This window comes from Argiope bruennichi, chromosome 1 (genome assembly GCF_947563725.1).
Source record: "Argiope bruennichi chromosome 1, qqArgBrue1.1, whole genome shotgun sequence".
NCBI lineage: Eukaryota > Metazoa > Arthropoda > Arachnida > Araneae > Araneidae > Argiope > Argiope bruennichi.
Genome location: NC_079151.1, coordinates 125,244,760 through 125,264,786, shown reverse-complemented (window position 1 = coordinate 125,264,786; position 20,027 = coordinate 125,244,760). Strand labels below are relative to the sequence as shown.

At 32.0% G+C, this 20,027-nt stretch overlaps 1 protein-coding gene across 2 annotated transcripts; it reads right to left on the bottom strand.

Annotated features, from left to right (window-relative positions):
* Positions 1-13,916: 13,916 nt before the first annotated feature.
* Positions 13,917-19,207, bottom strand: LOC129978216 (uncharacterized). 2 transcript variants are annotated; one of them, XM_056090618.1, is made up of 4 exons: positions 18,721-19,207; positions 17,804-17,916; positions 14,260-14,378; positions 13,917-14,139 (listed from the first exon to the last, which is right to left on the bottom strand). In XM_056090618.1, exons 1-3 carry the CDS (start codon positions 19,171-19,173, stop codon positions 14,294-14,296), a joined length of 651 nt encoding a protein of 216 aa, XP_055946593.1. In that variant the 5' UTR covers positions 19,174-19,207; the 3' UTR covers positions 13,917-14,139; positions 14,260-14,293. The 2 variants fall into 2 exon arrangements, with proteins under 2 accessions (XP_055946593.1, XP_055946592.1); XM_056090617.1 differs by lacking the exon at positions 14,260-14,378.
* Positions 19,208-20,027: the final 820 nt, after the last annotated feature.

The following is a 20,027-nucleotide window of genomic DNA, read 5'->3' as shown; positions in this document are numbered from 1 at the left end:
CAGGACAAAAAAATCGTTCGTCTCACCTCCGACGCACTGAAGGGGGAGTAATGTGGTGACGCTTTATAAGCCAGATAACAGCTACGAGACATGAGAAATTTCTTTTGTCTAGTGGTCTTGTTACTCGGCTACGAACCCAAAGGTTGCGAGTTCGATCCTCGCCTATCGCCAATAGTAACATACAAATTTAATTTTTCTGCCATATGTTGTCTAAGAGTTTTTGTGTTGGAAAGATGCATTTATTCTATGTTTTATGCAGCTGTTGACCAAAAACATTTTGAATTTGCAAAAAGTTTCATTTAAAAACACAGAAGTGATTTGATTTAAAAAAATTATATTTATTACAGAAGCAGTTACTTATTTTAAGGGATATTTACTAATCCATATAGAATGGAAAATTGGTATGTAATCAGTTCTAGGAAATTTGGGTGCTTAGAATCTAAAGCTTCTGTATTTGTAAATGAAAAATAAATTTTAATATCTATATTAAAACAGACTTTTCTCAATTACAAAATTAAAATTTGTTTTTGTTCAAATTCATTGAAATGACAATTTTACTTATTCAAATTATTCAATTTGCAATTCTTATTATCTTATTTTTTTCTTTCTTCAAGAGAATGATGTTAAGATTTCAATTTTGAATAATATTCTGTGTTTGATTTGATTTAATCACATTATAAAATTAGTGTCATTAGTGTCATGTTGGTTTTAATCAAATTGTTGCTTATAAAACGTTGCAACTTTGGTGATTCTGTAATAAGAATGTATTTTTGTTGGCATATAGTTTGATGGTTCCTTTTTTTTTCTTTTTTTCACATTTTCTGATAATTTGAATCGAATTTCCTGATACAAAATCCTAGCAAACAAACGTGTTGGAACCTTTTTTGCAAATGTTTCTATAGTTGCATAGTTTCAATAAAATATCTTAATTTATGCAAATTCAATTATTTTTAATATCTTTCTAACATTAAGATGCAAATGCTTTTATTGAGTTTTAAATACTAATAACAGAAACTTTTATTTGTATTTAGACAAAAACAATGACAGTACTGCTAATAGAAATGATCTCAAATTATACTGAATACAGTTAACACCTTTGATCAGAATATTTAGTGGTGTGCAATTATACATTCATTATATAAGTTTGCAAACTTAAGAACTATAGCATAATTTTAGTATTTCAAGAAAGAAAAGTGTAAAAAACCAAATTATTCGTATTTTAATATCACAAATACTTCTTTGAAAACTTTAAAGCATTGATTAAAACTTTGTGTTGCAATGCATATAAAGAAAATACACGCCTCTGTTACGAAGAAATTTAAAAGGTTTTATAATGCAATTAGAGTAAGTTTTCTTAGTTTGTAATTATTTTAACAAATTTTTGTACATATAGATCAAGTATGTGTATATTTTAATAAATGCTAGTTTGATGTTTCCTAAGAAGTGATTTGTATTTATAATTGAAATTAGCTGATTATTCATCTTTTTTTTTGGTAATATACAGATCATATTTTTGAATGATGATTCAGAATGGATATTTAAAGCAGATCATAAATGAAATTGATAAATCCAGACAAAAATAAAATTATCCAAAATATCATGAAATTAACAAGATATGGATATGTATGTATAACAAATAGTTTAATAAATAAATTGACGCTAGAAAATTATATATAACTATTTTTTGAGTGAAGAGTGTAATGGATTGAAAATCTCAAATTAACAATAATTTCAAAATTATTTTTATTTAACATAAATATTAAAAGAAATAAAGAACTAAAAACATGAATTACTTTAATATATAAAAATAATTATGATTAATTTTATAAAATACTATCACAACTTGCAATTTGTAAATTCATACAATGTGAATTTATGTAGCTAATTTGAGTTAAAGGTGACCGCAACACTTATTTCTATAATTTTGAACATAATCAAAAAAATCAGGTTAAATACGATATTTCGTCTGCACGTCACTAAATTGTTTAGTAGCGAAAAGAAGATTTTTTTTTGTTTTTTTTTTGTTTTTATGAATGCATAGGTTTACGAACTACTCAATCAATAGTCTATCGAAATTACTCAAATAAATCAAAAGGTCGCGCAGGTGATCTAACATTCATTTGGGGCGGCGGTTTCGGAACTGCAAAATGAACGAATGATTCTGCACAGTCAGGATTCAGTTCCATTATTAAAATCCGTGGAATGATCTCGGTGTTGCCGTACCAGAACCGTGAGGAAGGAGAGATGAGTCATACGCAATGTTGCTATATTGAGGAAAAGAAGGGAATAGGAATAATATCTTGTCCAATAAGCAGTTGTGGAGGTTTTGGGATGAGCGAGGTTAGAACATTGCACCTTGTGGTTCGCAGGCCAGTAACATGACCGCGATACAAAAGCAATTGCTCACGCAGTGTAGTTGTTAACTGGCTTATAAGCTTTCACAACACAGTCATAAGTTTCCCCATTATTTATATTTTTCGCCATTGTTATCAATCATATGTGTTTTATTTGTTTCTATATGAGGAGGTAGAATTTCGTTGCTTTTAGAATGAAAGTAATTCTAATGCAGGCAAAGAATTGTATAATAATCAAAGAAACCAAAGGAATTTATAATTTTGTTTAATGATTCTGAGTGGGCGAAATATCTCTTTTTTGTGACAAATAATGTGTGCTTTTGATGTGCGAAATTTTTTTAAACCATAATAAAGCTACAAAAAACAGAATATTGTTATTATATTGTTACGAAATTTCCGGGTTCGTTTCGATAGTGGGAATTATATGGTGTGGAGAACGCTCAATCAGCAGGCGGCAGAAGAAAATAAAACGACGTTTATTTATACGAAGACACACAGGACAGCACAAAGACGTCAACTATATACAGCACAAAAGACGATTATCTTCAGCCGAGACGTGCAGCATACAACAAATCTCTACTGTAGACAGTAGCGCACAGTTTAGTTCAGCACTAGCTTCACTCCGTCGCTGCTCCGCTTTTCTCTGGAAGGCCAGTTCTTTACCGTCGATCCCGACTACTTTCTCCGATCTGGTTCACGACTACTCTTCTCTGTCGCTTCCGACTACTCAATTCACCACCGGCAGCTGCAGGCTGCTCCTTTTATAGGTCTCAGGAGGCGGGGCTAGAAGCCTCTCAACCAATCAGGAACGTTCGAGGCGTAACTCAGTTCCTACTGGACGGATCGGGAAAATTCTCGATGTTGCGGGTATAATCTATTTTGGCGTCAAAATCGCCAAATTCGTCGCCAAGTCGTCAAATGGTCGCCAAGTTTGTCGCCAAGCTCTGGGACCTCTTATGGAACCCACTATGCTGGGAAGCCGCATCACAGATTCGTAACAATATAAGATGCATCTATTTCCTCATAAGGCTCATCTGTTGATCATATTCATCTGCTCAGTTTTATTTTTATGGGTATTTTATTGATTTCTTCTTGATAAAAATCTAATTCAAACGGCTATTTATTTAATTTTTGAACTAAAGTTTCACAAACAACATAATTTTTATCATCTTTTTATAAAATATGTAATTTTTGGATTATTTCCGTACTGATAAATTTTCTGAAATTACTTTAAACTGTTTTTCACTTAGTTCTTGGACTATGACAAACAAGCTAATTCTGAAGAGTACTCTAAGATTTCTTGTTTTAAAGTAGTCCTTAAGTTCCAATTCTTCTTGTTAATTGTCTCCAAAGCTAAATCCACATTTCACTTCGTTTCATTTGACAGTATCGGAGAAAATTATTCACAGAATCTGCTTCCCTCTTAGCTGTTCCATAAAAAGCATATAAGAATATAATGATTAACCTCCAATTAAAAGCTAGTTAATAACATTATGACTTCCGTAACTTGGCTACTATAAGGGCAACACCAATGCATTGTTTCTTACCATCATGAATTTAGGATACTTTTTGTAAATCTTAAAATAAATTGGGCTATTTGATCCTCACAAGGAGAGAGCACGGGTTGGAAAAATGAGTTATAGAGGAGATTTAATATAATGATAGTGTGGTGAATAGCATATAAACCAGTTAACAACTACGCTACACGAGCATATGCTTTTGTATTCTGGTTATGTTCCTGGACTGCAAACCACAAGGTCCCAGGTTCAATCCTCGCTCATCTCAATTTCACTTGACGCAGCAACCCAAACACGCTCGCCATAACGTTTGGCGCTACTCAAATGGGTACAGGCGCATTAGAATCAACAGCTAATACATCACCACTCAACAGCCATATCGTTCGACTCACTGGAGGAATAGTCTGTTGTGAGTAGCATATAAGTCAGTTAACAACTACGCTACACGAGCATATGCTTTTGTATCCTGGTTATGTTCCTGGACTGCAAACCACAAGGTCCCAGGTTCAATCCTCGCTCATCTCAATTTCACTTGACGCAGCAACCCAAACACGCTCGCCATAACGTTTGGCGCTACTCAAATGGGTACAGGCGCATTAGAATCAACAGCTAATACATCACCACTCAACAGCCATATCGTTCGACTCACTGGAGGAATAGTCTGTTGTGAGTAGCATATAAGTCAGTTAACAACTACGCTACACGAGCATATGCTTTTGTATCCTGGTTATGTTACTGGACTGCAAACCACAAGGTCCCAGGTTCAATCCTCGCTCATCTCAATTTCACTTGACGCAGCAACCCAAACACGCTCGCCATAACGTTTGGCGCTACTCAAATGGGTACAGGCGCATTAGAATCAACAGCTAATACATCACCACTCAACAGCCATATCGTTCGACTCACTGGAGGAATAGTCTGTTGTGAGTAGCATATAAGTCAGTTAACAACTACGCTACACGAGCATATGCTTTTGTATCCTGGTTATGTTACTGGACTGTAAACCACAAGGTCCCAAGTTCAATCCTCGCTCAATTCAATCCCCTAAAATAGTATGTCTTTAGAATGATTATTCATGAAAGTTTTAAAATGCAATAGCCAGCCAATTTTGTGAAAATGACCGTCAAACTTCTAGCATAGCTTATATGCTAATAATGTGTCACCGTTACTGATCGTGCGGACAGTGTATCCGGTAAGGCATTGAAATAGGCATTCAAGAGACCCGCCTTCGGTTCTGAATTACTATTTTTTGTTTTCTTCCAAAATTTTAAATTAATTTAACAATTTACAAATAATTTTAATTAATATATATTTTATTTTTATGCAAAAATAAGTGTTTATTCTCCTTATTTTCGAATTCCAATTTAAATTTTAAAAGAAAAATAATAATAAATTTTCATGTGCGTGGGTTTAAAAAAAAATACTCGAAACGGAACTTCTTAAATTAACGACTTAAGGATGATTTTAAATAATATATTACGTTCTCATCTTTTCATACAAGAATAAATGTTTTATCTCTTAATATTTGAATTATAATTTAATTTTAAAAGAAAAATATTCATAAATCTAGATGCATTTTCAAAAATATGCATAATAAGGCGTTGGATTAGTATACACGAGACTTGAGTTCGATCTTAGGTAGTCTTTTTTTAAAAATATTTATTCAAAAATTATTATTTTTTAAAAATTATTTTAAATTTATTTAACAATTACAGATAGATTTAATTAATATGTTTTTCGTTTTTTGCGCACAAGTAAGTGTTTATTCTCGCAATTCTTGAAATAAAAAATAATTTTCAAAAGAAAAAAAAAAACAATTATAAATTTACATGCGTTTGTGAAAAAAAAAAAAAAAAAAAAATCGAAATTACTTACTTTAAATTAGCAATTTAAATACGGTTTTAATTGATACGTTACTCATATTTGTATGCACAAATAAATGCCGAATTATAATTTAATTTTTAGAAGAAAAATAATTGAAGATACGATTTGTTTGTATTTATTAATATGTAAGATTGAAATGTGAATTTGAAAGAGTAATTTATTGTACTCTCAATAAATTATTGTGTAAATTATCCTGTTATCAAGTGCTTACTATATCCATTTGTAAAATACAACAGATAGCAAAATTTGCAATAAATTATTGTTTTGAAATTAGAAATTCGTTCACAGGCCCCATAAATCTATATAGCACCAGATTGTTGATTGAGCCGGCCTTGAAAATTCTTTTAAAACAATAAATATAACTTTTTTATGAAAATATGAAAACAAGTAAAAAAATGTGTGACATAGTGATCATCCTACTAGAAAGAAGGAATAAGGAAATTTCGGAATTTGCTTTGAGAATTTTTTTTGTGTGTGTATTTGTTTTCTTCTTTGTGTGTGTGTTCGCTTCTCTCACTCTCACTCTCACTCATTATCAAGTGGAAATGTTAAAATCGCAATTTTCTCACAAGTATTCATCCTGTCTTTCGCTATGGAAAGAAACTGTGCTGGTAATATCATAAGCCAGATAACAACTTCCGGAGAAGAGAGTACACTTTTGTCTAGTGGCTTTGTTACTCGGCTATGAACCCTAACGTTGCGAGTTCGAACCTCAACATGCACATTGGTGACCCTGGTTCCGAACAACCGCATCCTTCGTTCTGCTGTCGTGGCTCCATCTACCGGCAGCAACCACTCACACACGCTCGCCGTCGCCCGCCATAACACTTGGCGCGATAACAACGTTCGTCGCTCGCCATAACGCCTGGCGCGATAATCACGTTCGTCGCTCGCCATAACTGGCGCGATAAACTCTACCGACTCACTGGTGGGGGACTATTGTGGTGATAATATCATAAGCCAGATAACAACTTCCGGAGATGAGAGTACACTTTTGTCTAGTGGCTTTGTTACTCGGCTATAAACCCTAACGTTGCGAGTTCGAACCTCAACATGCACAAAACTTTAACAGCTCCTACTGCCATCGCTTATTTGGAAATAGCAGGAGTTTCAAAGACATACAATTTCCCCTTTTATAACCTTTCATTAATAACGAGTTTCTCAAATTGTTTGAAATATATATGTATTTTTTTCTGTTTGAACCGGAATTATGAGAATTCTAAATGTATAGATGTAAGAATAAATTAATTCTTATTCTCGATCAGAAGAAAGAGGTTTTGATTTGTTACTTAAATAGTTTAATGCTACTTGTTTAAAACTTTGCTTATCATATGTAGTACTAGATAAAATATCGTTATTTAGTGCTCTAAAATGTTGCTTGAGTATCATAACTATAAATCTGGTAAAATTTTGAATGATCGAATAATTTTTCCAAGTGATATTTTGTAATAAAGAAGGGCTCAAATTAAAAGATAGCTGCTAATTCTTTTAATTCATCAGATTTTATGACAACTGTTGTTTCATTTGTATTTTACAGCCATATGAAGTGGAAAAATCTAAAACAAGATAATTTTCTCTTTTTACCAGAAAAACGAGTTAAGAAATGTGATGTGTTAAAAAAAGAAAAAGCACACTCGCAATGTTGTTAAAATTGAAAAATTAACTTCCTTGAGATATGTTTGAATGAAAGAAAAATATACAGCAAAATTCATTTTTTTCTCCAAATTGAAAATTAATAACACAAAAAATTATTTCTTTTGTTAGAATTTTAATAGAAATTAATAGATTTGATGAGAATAAAATTAATATCATTAGATTTATGTAAAATAATGAGTCTGCATTTTTGAAATGATAGAATATTTTTGGCACGCAAGGATAAATATACCAAAAAGCAGAAAATCATGAAAATTCTATCTGTATAGAAAGAAGTATAAGAAATAGCATGAACAAAGAATTAATAAGGGATAACTTTAAATGCTGACTGTACACTTTTAAAAAATCTTATTTGCAAGTATTCTTCATTCTGTTCCATTTAATATTTCTTCACCAGGACGTAACGAAACGAATATCTTTGTTTTTATTTATTGCCTCAGAACGCTGTTCAGGAATGGGAAATATAAGTTAGTTTAGGAATCATGTTCCTAAAATATTGTTGTTGTTTATACTTTACTTACTTACCATGAACAAGCTCGCTGACGAAATCTGCGATTTTAAGCCAAGGGAGCGTCTCCTGTTTTAGTAGCGCCAACTAGGGCCAAGAGTACGTCTTAGCTACTCACGCATTACATTCGTTTACACAACCCCTTTTTACGGGGGGGGGACATTCACACATCTCAGAGACAGAACAAATGAAAGACAACCACACTCGAACCGGGACGCCCAGGTCACGGGGAATACGTGCAACCCCTATGCTAGAATGCCAGCTCCTAAAATGTTATTCCTACTACATTTTGAGTTAGGAAATAAACCGAATAAATTGTATTTTATGAAGATTATTCGAAACCTGAATTTTCGTAAAGATTAATTATACTGATCGAAACGATAACATCATCTAAGGAAGATGGGCTCGAACCTGCGACCTTTGAACTCAGGTGCAGATGTTCTTCCAACCATTCCATCCGTGCTTGACAATCGCTGCCTTAACGATAAGCTCAATATTATGCTTAAAGTGTAATGATAGTTATACTATCAAACAAGTCAATGAAAATAAAGTTTTATTAATGAGGTTATTAACAAAGTAAAACTTTTGAATATTGGCCTTTAATCACCAATAATTGCAAGAATTTGTTAACAGTTTCTTGATGACGTTAAAGCATTTTGTAAATTATGGAGGAGTCAGATTAAATTAGAAATTTAACAAAATTGAATTGAATTGATTAGAAATTTGAAATGCAATTTCATCATTGAATGCTGCAATGAATAAATCGTCTCCATAATATAAAAGCAAATTCATAGACAAGTAAAATCTAAAAAACATAAATTCAAAACCACACAATACAATTTAAAATTGCCTCTAGTCTCTGCCGAAATACTGAAAATGGTATGAAGAAACATAAATTAATTATAAGAAAAACATTAAGAAATTAATATTAATTATTTTTAAGATATTTTTAAGACATATTATTAAATTATATTACTATTAATAATTAGAATTTATTAAATTATTTACTTTATAATTATTAAAATTTTAAAATAGAGGAATATTATTTTACTATTAAATATCGTACAATTATTTTTTGATCTTTTTTACAAATTATTATTTTAGTCGCATTTTTAAATTATAAAAACTCTCGTTAAGTTTAAATAATGTGTTTTAAGAGAAACATTATCGTATAAAATTGTGCATTCTTGTGTGCGTTATTAATTCTATATACCATCAAAGGATGGCGCCAGTAGTAGTTTTATTTTTGTGAGTAGTTTCAGAAACTACAAATAAAGAAAGCGTAATACTGATTTCCCTTTTCAAATGCTTTACCGTGGAAAAACATCAATTAGAGTCATATAAAGTTTCGTATGATTATAATGATTATGTAAATCGAAAAACAAAAGGAATCTCCGTTTACTTTTCTCTTCATTCTTGGAATACACCTTTTCTTTCTGCAAAAACTTATTTCTTCCAGTAACATGCAAAGAACATTTCTGGTAGCCAATGATTTATTACCTCACTTGTTATTTTTATATCGATCCGGAGGACGGCGATTATGTTATGTGGTCATTGGGTAACGTAGGGACTGCCAGAGACATTGTTACGAATTGGATGGGTAATGGCCGGAATTTTACACCTATTTATCATACACTTAGCACGCTTATTTATATTTTAGTTGAAATACACATATATATTATGCTGGTGTTAAGAGTTAACATACCTCCATATTGATTGTTCGATAGATTTTTCACTAATAATGCCGCAGTTCTAAGATATTATTTAAGACAGACTAAAGATAGTTTAGACGTTCAAATCTGTCCTTCAGAAAGAATGCAACAACTTTCATCCGTTTAAGTATTTGGACCTAAATGAAAAATTAAGATAGAACGCAATGTTGTAGCTATACCGAGATTTCCCACTAAGTGCCGAGAACCTCATTTATCTGTTATGGTCTTCTAAATTCAGAGGCATACCTGTATAAAAGTGGTGTACCTAACTAATACAAAAGCAATGCCTTGCATTTTTAAAAGAATAATACGTACAGGGTGGTCAAAAAAAAATTCCCCTATATATGAAACCCTAGCGGCCTATCCGCTCAACCAATCGAACCAAAATTTCAGACATGGTTGTTTGAAGGTATGCGCTGGAGATTGTGATGATTCTAAACAACACAGGGTTCACCGTTACGGTTACAGTGAGAGAATTTTGAAATTTTCGAATGGCAACACACACTTTTTCCTTGCGCAAATTGATCAGCGTATTGAAAAACCACAAATGGCGTTGGAACGATTAGCGTGTGACGAAAATTGCCGCCGTAAAGCATATGCAAAGAAGAGCATTATAAAGGACTAATGACAGCACAGAGAGGAAAGAGAAAAAAAGTTTTTATTGGAATGGAAAGTTATAATTACAGGTTTTCAACGTGTTCATCTTCGCAGGCGACAACGCATTGCATTCGGGAGATTGTGGACAACAATGCCGAACTTAACATGAAAGGAGGAATCTGCATAACTTCACTTGTTATGGCATATTGCAATTCTGACACATCTCGTGGACCAGGCGTGTACACCTTAGATTTCAAATAACCCCAGAACCAGAAATCCATAGGAATGAGGCTGGGGATCGCGGTGGCCACGAAACTGCAAAGTTACTAGAGATGACTCTATCAGCAAAGTGTTGTTGCAGCACTGGTCGAACACATTGGGCGACGTGTGGAGGAGCCCCATCTTGCATCCATACAATGTCCCTAATGACATTTCGTTGCTGCAATTCAGGAATAACGGAATTCTGCAACTGTGTCAGAATTGCAAGATGCGATAACACGTGAAGTTATGCAGATTCCTCCTTTCATGTTACGTTCGGCATTGTTGTCCACAATCTCCCGAATGCAATGCGTTGTCGCCTGCAAAGATGAACACGTTGAAAACCTATAATTATAACTTTCCATTCCAGTAAAAACTTTTTTTTTTCTTTCCTCTCTGTGCTGTCATTATTCCTTTATAATGCTCTTCTTTGAATATGCTTTACGCCGGCAATTTTCGTCACACGCTAATCGTTCCAACGCCATTTGTGGTTTTTCAATAGGCTGATAAATTTGCGCAAGGAAAAAGTGTGTGTTGCCATTCGAAAATTTCAAAATTCTCTCACTGTAACCGTAACCGTGAACCCTGTGTTGTTTAGAATCATCACAATCTCCAGCGCATACCTTCAAACAACCATGTCTGAAATTTTGGTTCGATTGGTTGAGCGGATAGGCCGCTAGGGTTTCATATATAGAGGAAGTTTTTTTTTTGACCACCCTGTATATTTAAGCTACAGACACAAACGAATAAAAAGTTTATTGCTGTTAGTTTGCCTGATACTTTTACTCTAAAAACTAAGCAATGTTTCTGTCTTAAGAAATGCACAAATAAATATATTTAGAAGTAAAAAGAATATCATACTCAAAAGTCAACTAGACCATTCAATTACATAACAAATAGAAGTCAAGATATAAATGATCATACACTCATAATATTACGCAGAGGAGGGAAAAAAAGAAAAACGCATAAGCTGTAAAGTATCTAAAAAGATAAAAATTTGGGTAACACCCCTGATTTATATTAAAAAAATTTGCCAATGAAATCTCACATGCTTAAATTAGTTATTATAATAATTATATTTTTTGGTTATCAAAACAAACATATTTTGCCTCCATGAATTAATATTATATGTATATATGAATTATATTATACCTCATCTATTATAATTATTATATCTATTATTATATAGCATCAATGAATAATAAATTTATGTTTAGAAATAGTTCTAAAAGCAAAGGGAATGGACAATTTCTTATATGGTACGTAGTTAAAAATATTTATTGCTTTAGAAGTTATAAATCTTCTAAATAATTCATGCATGTTTACAAAATGTTACAGATCTAACTCTGTAATAAAAATACTTGATTCTTAAAATAACATAAAGATAAAAAATAAGACCTAGTATTTGTAAACTATAAAATCATATATTACATTTTGTTTTGTAGTTTAATCCTTTCAATATAAACGTAGCACACATTTCAATAACGTTTTAGAATCAGGTTAAATAGTTCATAATAAAAATGGTTATTAACCTTTGGTTTAAAAATTATTGGAAAAAAAAAACATCTTGAACAAATTAGTCCAGCTCAGAATTTCTTCTCACTTGCATTCAAATGAAGAGAAAAGAATTCAGACTTTTTCTACGAGTTTTTTTTTTAAAGAATAAAGCGAAATCCTTGATTATAAAAGGCATCTAATATAAAAGTTATCCCAAAAAATATGAAAAAACTTATTTCTCTCACTATTGTATCTAGAGATACATTTCAAGTTGCTAAACTTCATTAAATAAACTGGTCAAATTGTGTTAATGCATTTTAAATTCTGAGGAAATTAATAATATATTTAACAAATTAAATTTGTATACGTCCCACATAATCTAAAAGTGTCAATTACTATATTGCTTATCTTAATTTCCTCTATGCAAACTCAAAATATCACATTTCTATTTAAAACTTAGAGATATGCATATTTTTAAATTTAGAGAATCGAACATATAGATGACAGCATTTTAGAAATGTAAATTTATTCAATACAGAAAAACTATCATAAGTAAATATTTGTTTAGTAAGTACATCCTCCTATTATCACTTCAAAGAAATTTACTAATCACGCGTAGTGTTTTTTAATCTGATTGGTGATAGTTTTAACATGAACTTAACAAAGAAGGGAAGAGAAATTTGAAAAGATGAACGTTTCAGATGTCTTAGAAGTAATAGAATTCAGAAAAAGGAAATAAAATTATTTGCCCGCACTTTGTGCTTCTTGAAAGAACAATATATTTGAGTTACGTGTCGATATATCCACGATCTATGCTATATGCTATTGTAATACAGACCTATTTGTATTTGAATATAAACGCATTTTTCCGATTTCTCGACATCCTTATAGGAAGTGCATTTACAAAATGATTTAAAGATTGCAAACTATAATGATCTTGTAGTTTGCAGAGAGATATGTTATGCAGAATCGACATTTTAATTTATTTCCTTCTGCTGATTTAATAATTTCCCTATTATTGAATCCTCGGGCACGTTTGAGTTTGATTATTTTTGGTTTATTTTCAACTTAGAAAAATTTTATGATATAGGAGAATATATTTTTCATTTTTAGGACGGAACCTCTTAAGTAACAGAAAGTTTATAATTTTAACTGTCCAGTATATTTATGGCTTTCGATAAATCACAATTTATATATATAATTTCATAAAAAGTATCTAAATTGATATGCAGTAATAAATATTGTGCTTTATATTCAAAAAATTTAAAAGAATGTCGCAATAAATTTCTGCCATCAGAAAAAATTTTGTTAATCGTGTGGATGTGAAAGTGAACGATCTATTGATTTTGGCCACAAAATACTGAGCAATATTTGAGACGCGATTTCTCTGGTACTCGACACAAGGATATATGCCAAAATAATCCACTGTAACTTGAAGCGAGACCGCACTAAGTATCCCGGACGTTATAAATCTTTATCCGAATTTTCAATCTTCTAAATGAATTCATTTTCGACCAAAGATTCCTGTAAACTGTGTGAAAGCAAAAAATCTCAGTTATCGAGGAGCGGACATCATTTTTACTTCTGTGAAAATGCCTGCTAACGTGTGTATGATTAAAGCATCTCGACGTGCGTGGTACGTCACGTGTACCCTCCGCAAGTAATTTAGAGTGAGATTAAGAAGTTTTTAAAAAGTTATACCTATCGAATCCTATAAGTTGCTTTGCTACATACTGCCAAAGACGTACTATGTCTCTAAATTAGAGCCAATTGGCGGCAGAGTCGCTTAATTCCGTGGATGAAATACTAATATGACAAATGTAAATTCTTAGTTACATTTTTCGTATAAATTCATGCAACCAGAGTTACACTGTAGCATTTAATGTTAAAATAACGAATTGCACCAAATACAAAGCAGTTGAGTTGCTAAAAAGAATTTAATCAAATTAATTTTAAAATTACATAAAATTTAGTATAAAATACATGAAAAAGTTGAATTGAAGAAAGACTAGACTGAATCAGTTGGAGAAGCTTCTGAGGCACTGGACGTTTCTGGCTCGGCGGATGTCAAATTCACTTCCATGCAACGGTATTCGAAGGCCCGGATGGATATATTATCCCTATAGTATCTGCATACGGTGTTATTCGGACAGTCGCATCTAAAAGGGAAAAAGAAATTAGATGATAGTCAAGGATTATTCACCAAGATAAATTTTAGTTAAGATTAATTCGCGATAATTTTGGATTCGCTGTACAAATAATTTAAAGATCTGACCTACTTTATTCCTACTAAATTCCAGAATAAAGTAGAAATCAGGCAGGGCTATTTGAAATTCCTATGACGTACATAGCAAGCAGTTTGACTAAAGGTCGGGGAAGAGTGAGATTGTGTTCTGTTCTGCAAAGAAATTTGCAACTTAATATTTGGTAAAACTCTAGATAACTGGGGTTAGGGTTAGTAAATTGACTGGAGGTCTTTTGTTGAAGACGTATTTAGTAGACGAATTTTCCTAATAACGATAAAAAATTCGGGTAAGATTAAATATAGCTTTCTTATCATTTAAGGGAATTCTAAACATTTTATTTTTCAAAAGTCTATTAAAGGTAAGAGACATTTTGTCAATTACATAAATGTGCAATTTGTATAAGCTTGAAAAGTCGGAAGGTTATAAATTATATTTTAACAACGAATCTAACGATTGAAAAGTTAGTATTCTGGCCTTTTCTTTAAATGCATTTTCTTCAAATTTCGGCATCCATAGAATATCTATTTTTGACAATCTTAAGAAATTTTATGTAACAATATTTACAAACTTTAGGTATCCGTTAAACATTTTTCTGCTCTATGATATAAATCTTTAGAGGCTATCAAGAAAAATATATTTATAGATTTTATTTAATAATTTCTCAAAACCCTGCATATTTAAATGAAAATAAATTCATTTTAATTATAGAACAAATTCTCATATTATGCTAAATCTGGTGGGATTTTACTCAAAATAATTTTTTGAGCTTACCAATTTGTGGTTATGAGCTTGAAAACTATAGCATCACAGCACATTAGATTTGCCATTAAAAACATTTGGCTAATATGTTTTAAATGGAATATTCGTTCTATATGACCTGAATTTTCTATTATATCTTAACTTTATACGCAAAACAGTCCTCTTTATTTACAACCGAAATTTGGGCAATTTTCGTTGTCTAGAAAGTCTCTTCCATTTCGCTTGATATATTTGAAACTTTATGCATATGATAATTTTTAGGATTAATTATGATTATTTCTAATTGCAATATAAGGTATGTAGCTATCTTATATTGCTTAAAAATGACAACTTTTTAAAGTCTTATAAAGTTAAGATTTATTAAGTTACTCTTTAAAGTTTTTTCGGTATATTCCTTTATTAAAAAATTAGCGATATGCTACTTTAAATAGTGATTAATAAAATGCCTGGAGCCATTAACACGTATACAATAATTTAAAGTAACATGAACTCAAATAGTCTCTATAAACGGGGAATCTTACAATTCAGATATCGCTTAACCGAGAATTCTTTTATTGTAAAAGTCATCTATGATCGATCATCAGCTTTCTGTGAACAGCACATGGTTATCAGATTAACGTCATGTGACGTTTCTGGTCAATGTTTTAAGCGAAACCACCTTGAATCCTCTGGTCTTGAATCTTAAGACGTGGCTTTTATGTACGAACATCTACCCAATAATATAGTAATTGTGATATAAGTAAAGCTATTCTAAATTTGATTCTATGAGATCAGAACTTTTTCGGTAAAGCAATTTCGATATGTACAGAAAATTTCATTCGTCACTGTACATAACCAATATCCTCGGCGTATCATTTGGTTGCTAAAGACGCACTGCAGAGTAATTTGGGTTGAATCCTATTTTAGTGAGCTCCCAAGTTTTTCGCCAATAGGGTAATCAAAAAAGTATGAGGAATAATTTTCATAGTAACCCTAATACTGATTTGTTTACAATGTTTTTCCGCTTGTTGAGTTGTACATCTGCTACAGCAATTTTGCAAAAATGAAAATTCTAAATAATCGAGAAATAAATATCCATTAAAGAATGTGAGTTTTTTAACTAAAAATATTAATACTACTACTAATAATAATTTTCGAAATATATAAAAAGCAACGAAAGAACGACGTCATTGAAAAGTTTCGTTGTTTTTTTTAATGGAAATTTTTAAATCGTTCCCGGTTTAAATGAAGAATTAGTTGAACCGTGTAAGTATATTTATTCCTTCAAAATTCATAAGGAAAGAATCCACTCCTAGCAGCTTCGCTACGAGGAATGGTTGCTTTCGTTTTTCCTTGAGCTGTTCTTGTTATTCTCAGTCTTTAATGAGCCAGCGAAACTACAAGGTTCCAGCTCCCGATATGTTGGATATGCTCGGTGCTTTCTTAAGATGTCCAAGCATGGCGTGGTCGCATTTTACTGTCTGAAGTACAGAGTGCAGCCACTTTTCAAAAATTTGTTATCTCTGAATTTAAAAAGAGATTCAACAACTCTGATCCATAAAGGTTAAAAAAGTGAAAGTGTTCTTAGATAAATCAATCATTATCAATAAATCAAAGATAGTGAGAAATCGTTTCACAGTATTTCTTCTGTGGTCAGCCGTCTTGAATGGCAAGTTGGCATCTTTGGCGAAGTAGGAGGAACACTGAACTAGGAGTTTTACCGTTCTATGCTATGGCAGCAGAATTTAGATACGACTGTAATGGTAAAAATACTTTATTGCCAATATAAAAATGTAGAAAGAAAGCAATCCGGTAAAGGGAAAGTGCAGAATCATAATACTAAAGACAGTTAATTGTATCGAATCATTTAATTTAATTACATTTGGCATTGATTAGATGTACAAGGAATATATAGAAAGTAATTTCCGTTTTCGACTTTCATCGCTGACCGTTGCTTTCACGATTTTGGGCATGCACTTTGTTGACTCCTAAAGAGTAGAGTTTTAGATCCCCGAATATTGCATCGGCAGCATTCTCATTATCTCAGAATTTAAAATGCTAAAAATTGTATATCCCGCTGTATGCAAGTTACATTCTCATTGGCTTTCATAATATTAACAAAACTAATTACGATTCACAGACAAATTTGTGAAGTTAACGGATGGAACGAGTCGAGTGATTCAATAATAAGGAGGCGAGTGCGAAGTTTGAAAGACGTGAAAATGTTCACGATGAGGAAAAAAGTGATTATGATTTGTTTACAGAAATTGAACAGAAGATTAATTAGAATCAAAAATTCATCATTACGCCATTGCCAATGCATTTCGCTCACATATCCCGTTCATTTCATCATGGCAAGTGGTATTTATGTATGACAGGGGCACACTGAAGCTCAGGTCCTGTTGAGATAAATGCTTCAACAATGGTCTTAAGTACGCGGAAAAATATCCTAAGAATTGTATTTCATTCACAATAAAAGTTTTCTAATAATAGTTCCCTCTTTCAATTCCTTAACGGAACTTGGCACCTCGATACTTCTCGTACTTTCTGGAACCAGTGAGGTTGGGTTTTTTTTTTATCTTGGATATGTCTAGGGAGAGAAACCAATTTCTACAATTTATAATTAACCGATAAGTAAATCCACGCACATTCTTATATTTATACTGTATTTAAAAATTTCAAATTTAAATACATTTAATTTGAAATTAAATTTAATAAATTGAAATTAAATTAAATACAAATGTATTTAATTTAATTTCAATTTATTTTAACCTGCTAAATTTTGCCATCTAAAGCATTAAGTCCGGTACGGCATGAAAATGCACTAAAAAATACTTACACGCTTGGATATTCCATTTCAAACGTACGTTCTTGGTTATAAACGTTATAAAACTGCCAGTGGCATGGATTATATTTTCCACAAGTGAATCGTGTAGTGTTTTCAGTTGGTTCCTAAATAAAAGATACAATAGAAATCAAATATATAAATAAGATAAATATGAACACATTCCAAGAAAAATTCTTTGGACATTTTGTTGAAGTTAAGCTATTCATTCAGATATCGTCTCGTGGAATATGAAATGTTTTGCATAAAGCCTCGCAGATATTATGGCTTTACTTCATATTGCAAGTTAAAAACAGGTTATTGAAATTCTCTTTATCAGTAATTTTTAAAATATTGTGCATATTTGAATAAATTTTTGAATTTCTTACTAGCAAATTTGCAGCTAACTTCACAACATCCAGTTGCTTTTGTAATCTAACTTTTCCTACTTACCGAGACATTGAGATTAATCACTTCTATTTACTTCCAGGGAGCGAATTTGGTTTTTAACGCTAAATGAATCGAAATTCCGCTACAACATTGAATGTTTTCGAATGATTCGGTGGGATGATGTACATAAAAGACAGTCCAATTAGCACAGAATGCCCAAAAATAATGTTGCAGTATATTCATGATATTGGCCGGATTTTGGAATATCGAACATCGTGGAGATATCGTACAATATCTTGCGTTAATAGGGAGTACATTATGATGCATTTATAAGTTTTCTATTATATGTATTTAATTCTTTTTATATGTATTAAAAAGCCCCTAATTCACAATGATACTGGTTATTAGTCTGAAGTTTAGATCGGAGATATAATATACAATGATTGTAATATTATTTCAATACACACATATCTAAGACAATTAAATAACGTGCTTTTCTTAATAAATATCATCCAAGACAAATTATTAATAAACTAACTTACGTTAACATTCCCAAGAATCGTTACATTAGCTGTAGTAGTTGCCACAGGCGCTGTGTAAGCTCGTCCATAACCTCTAGTAGTCACATAAACACCTCTGAAGTTGTCAATAATTCTCACAGTGGTGTTGAAAAGGTTCACGCTCGATTCAGTGAAGTTGTCAATAATACTCACAGTGGTATTGAAAAGGTTGACGCTCGATTCAGTGAAGTTGTCAACAATACTCACAGTGGTATTGAAAAGGTTGACGCTCGATTCAGTGAAGTTGTCAATAATACTCACAGTGGTATTGAAAAGGTTCACGCTCGATTCAGTGAAGTTGTCAGTAATACTCATATTGGTATTGAAAAGGTTCACGCTCGAATCAGTGAAGTTGTCATTCATATTGAGCTCTGTTGCATTTCCATGAAGGCCGATGATTAAAAGGCAGAAAACTATAAAGCGATAGAACATCATCTTTTCAGAATAAGATAAATATTAACTAAAAGAATCAAACACTATAAAAAAAAATCTAATAAGGCAACACAGACACCACTCGAGCTTTTATATAGTTGAAAGACATTAAATTGATTGATTGATTGATAAAAATCCAGAATTTTCTAGGCCATTCAAGAATTTTCAAAAATTCTTTAAGCATTAAATTTTTTAATCGTAGCTCTTAAATTTTCAAACTAATTTGTACAACAGCTGATGAAGAACAAGGCATAATACACTCAGGATGAAGAATGACATTAAAACAAAGACGTTTCCCACCAAACATTTTCCTGTCTTTCTTTTGGGTTGGACCAGGCAGCTTAGAGTTCTGAATGTCGTTAAATCCATAAAGCTTATGTTTTCATGGAATTGTTGCGTGTTAAGAACCGTGTGATAGTAAGAAATGCGAATGAAGATAGTAAGAAAGTTAGTTCATCGAATGCAAAGCTATGATATAATTTATTACAGAGCACATCGAATGAAAATGTATGGTGTGTGAGTCAATTCAACTTATCCATTTTGAATCTATACGATGACATTTCAATGGAGGCAACCAACATTTTGAGCTGTGATCAGAGTCGAGGACGATACTTGGGTTTACACTGTATTTCCAAACTTCCATCTACTCCACCTTGTGAATAATCATCTCCAATGTATTTAGCCTGCATTATGCCTACATGAATTGCGAAATTGCTGTGAATTCGAGGCTCGAACACGCTGCCTTTCGTTTCTTAAGCCGAGACTTTATAATCAGGCGACTGCGGACTTAGGCGAAATTAGAAGAAATTATTGTCATCAGATCTTAGCAAACTGCAAAACATACCTGTGAAGACTTT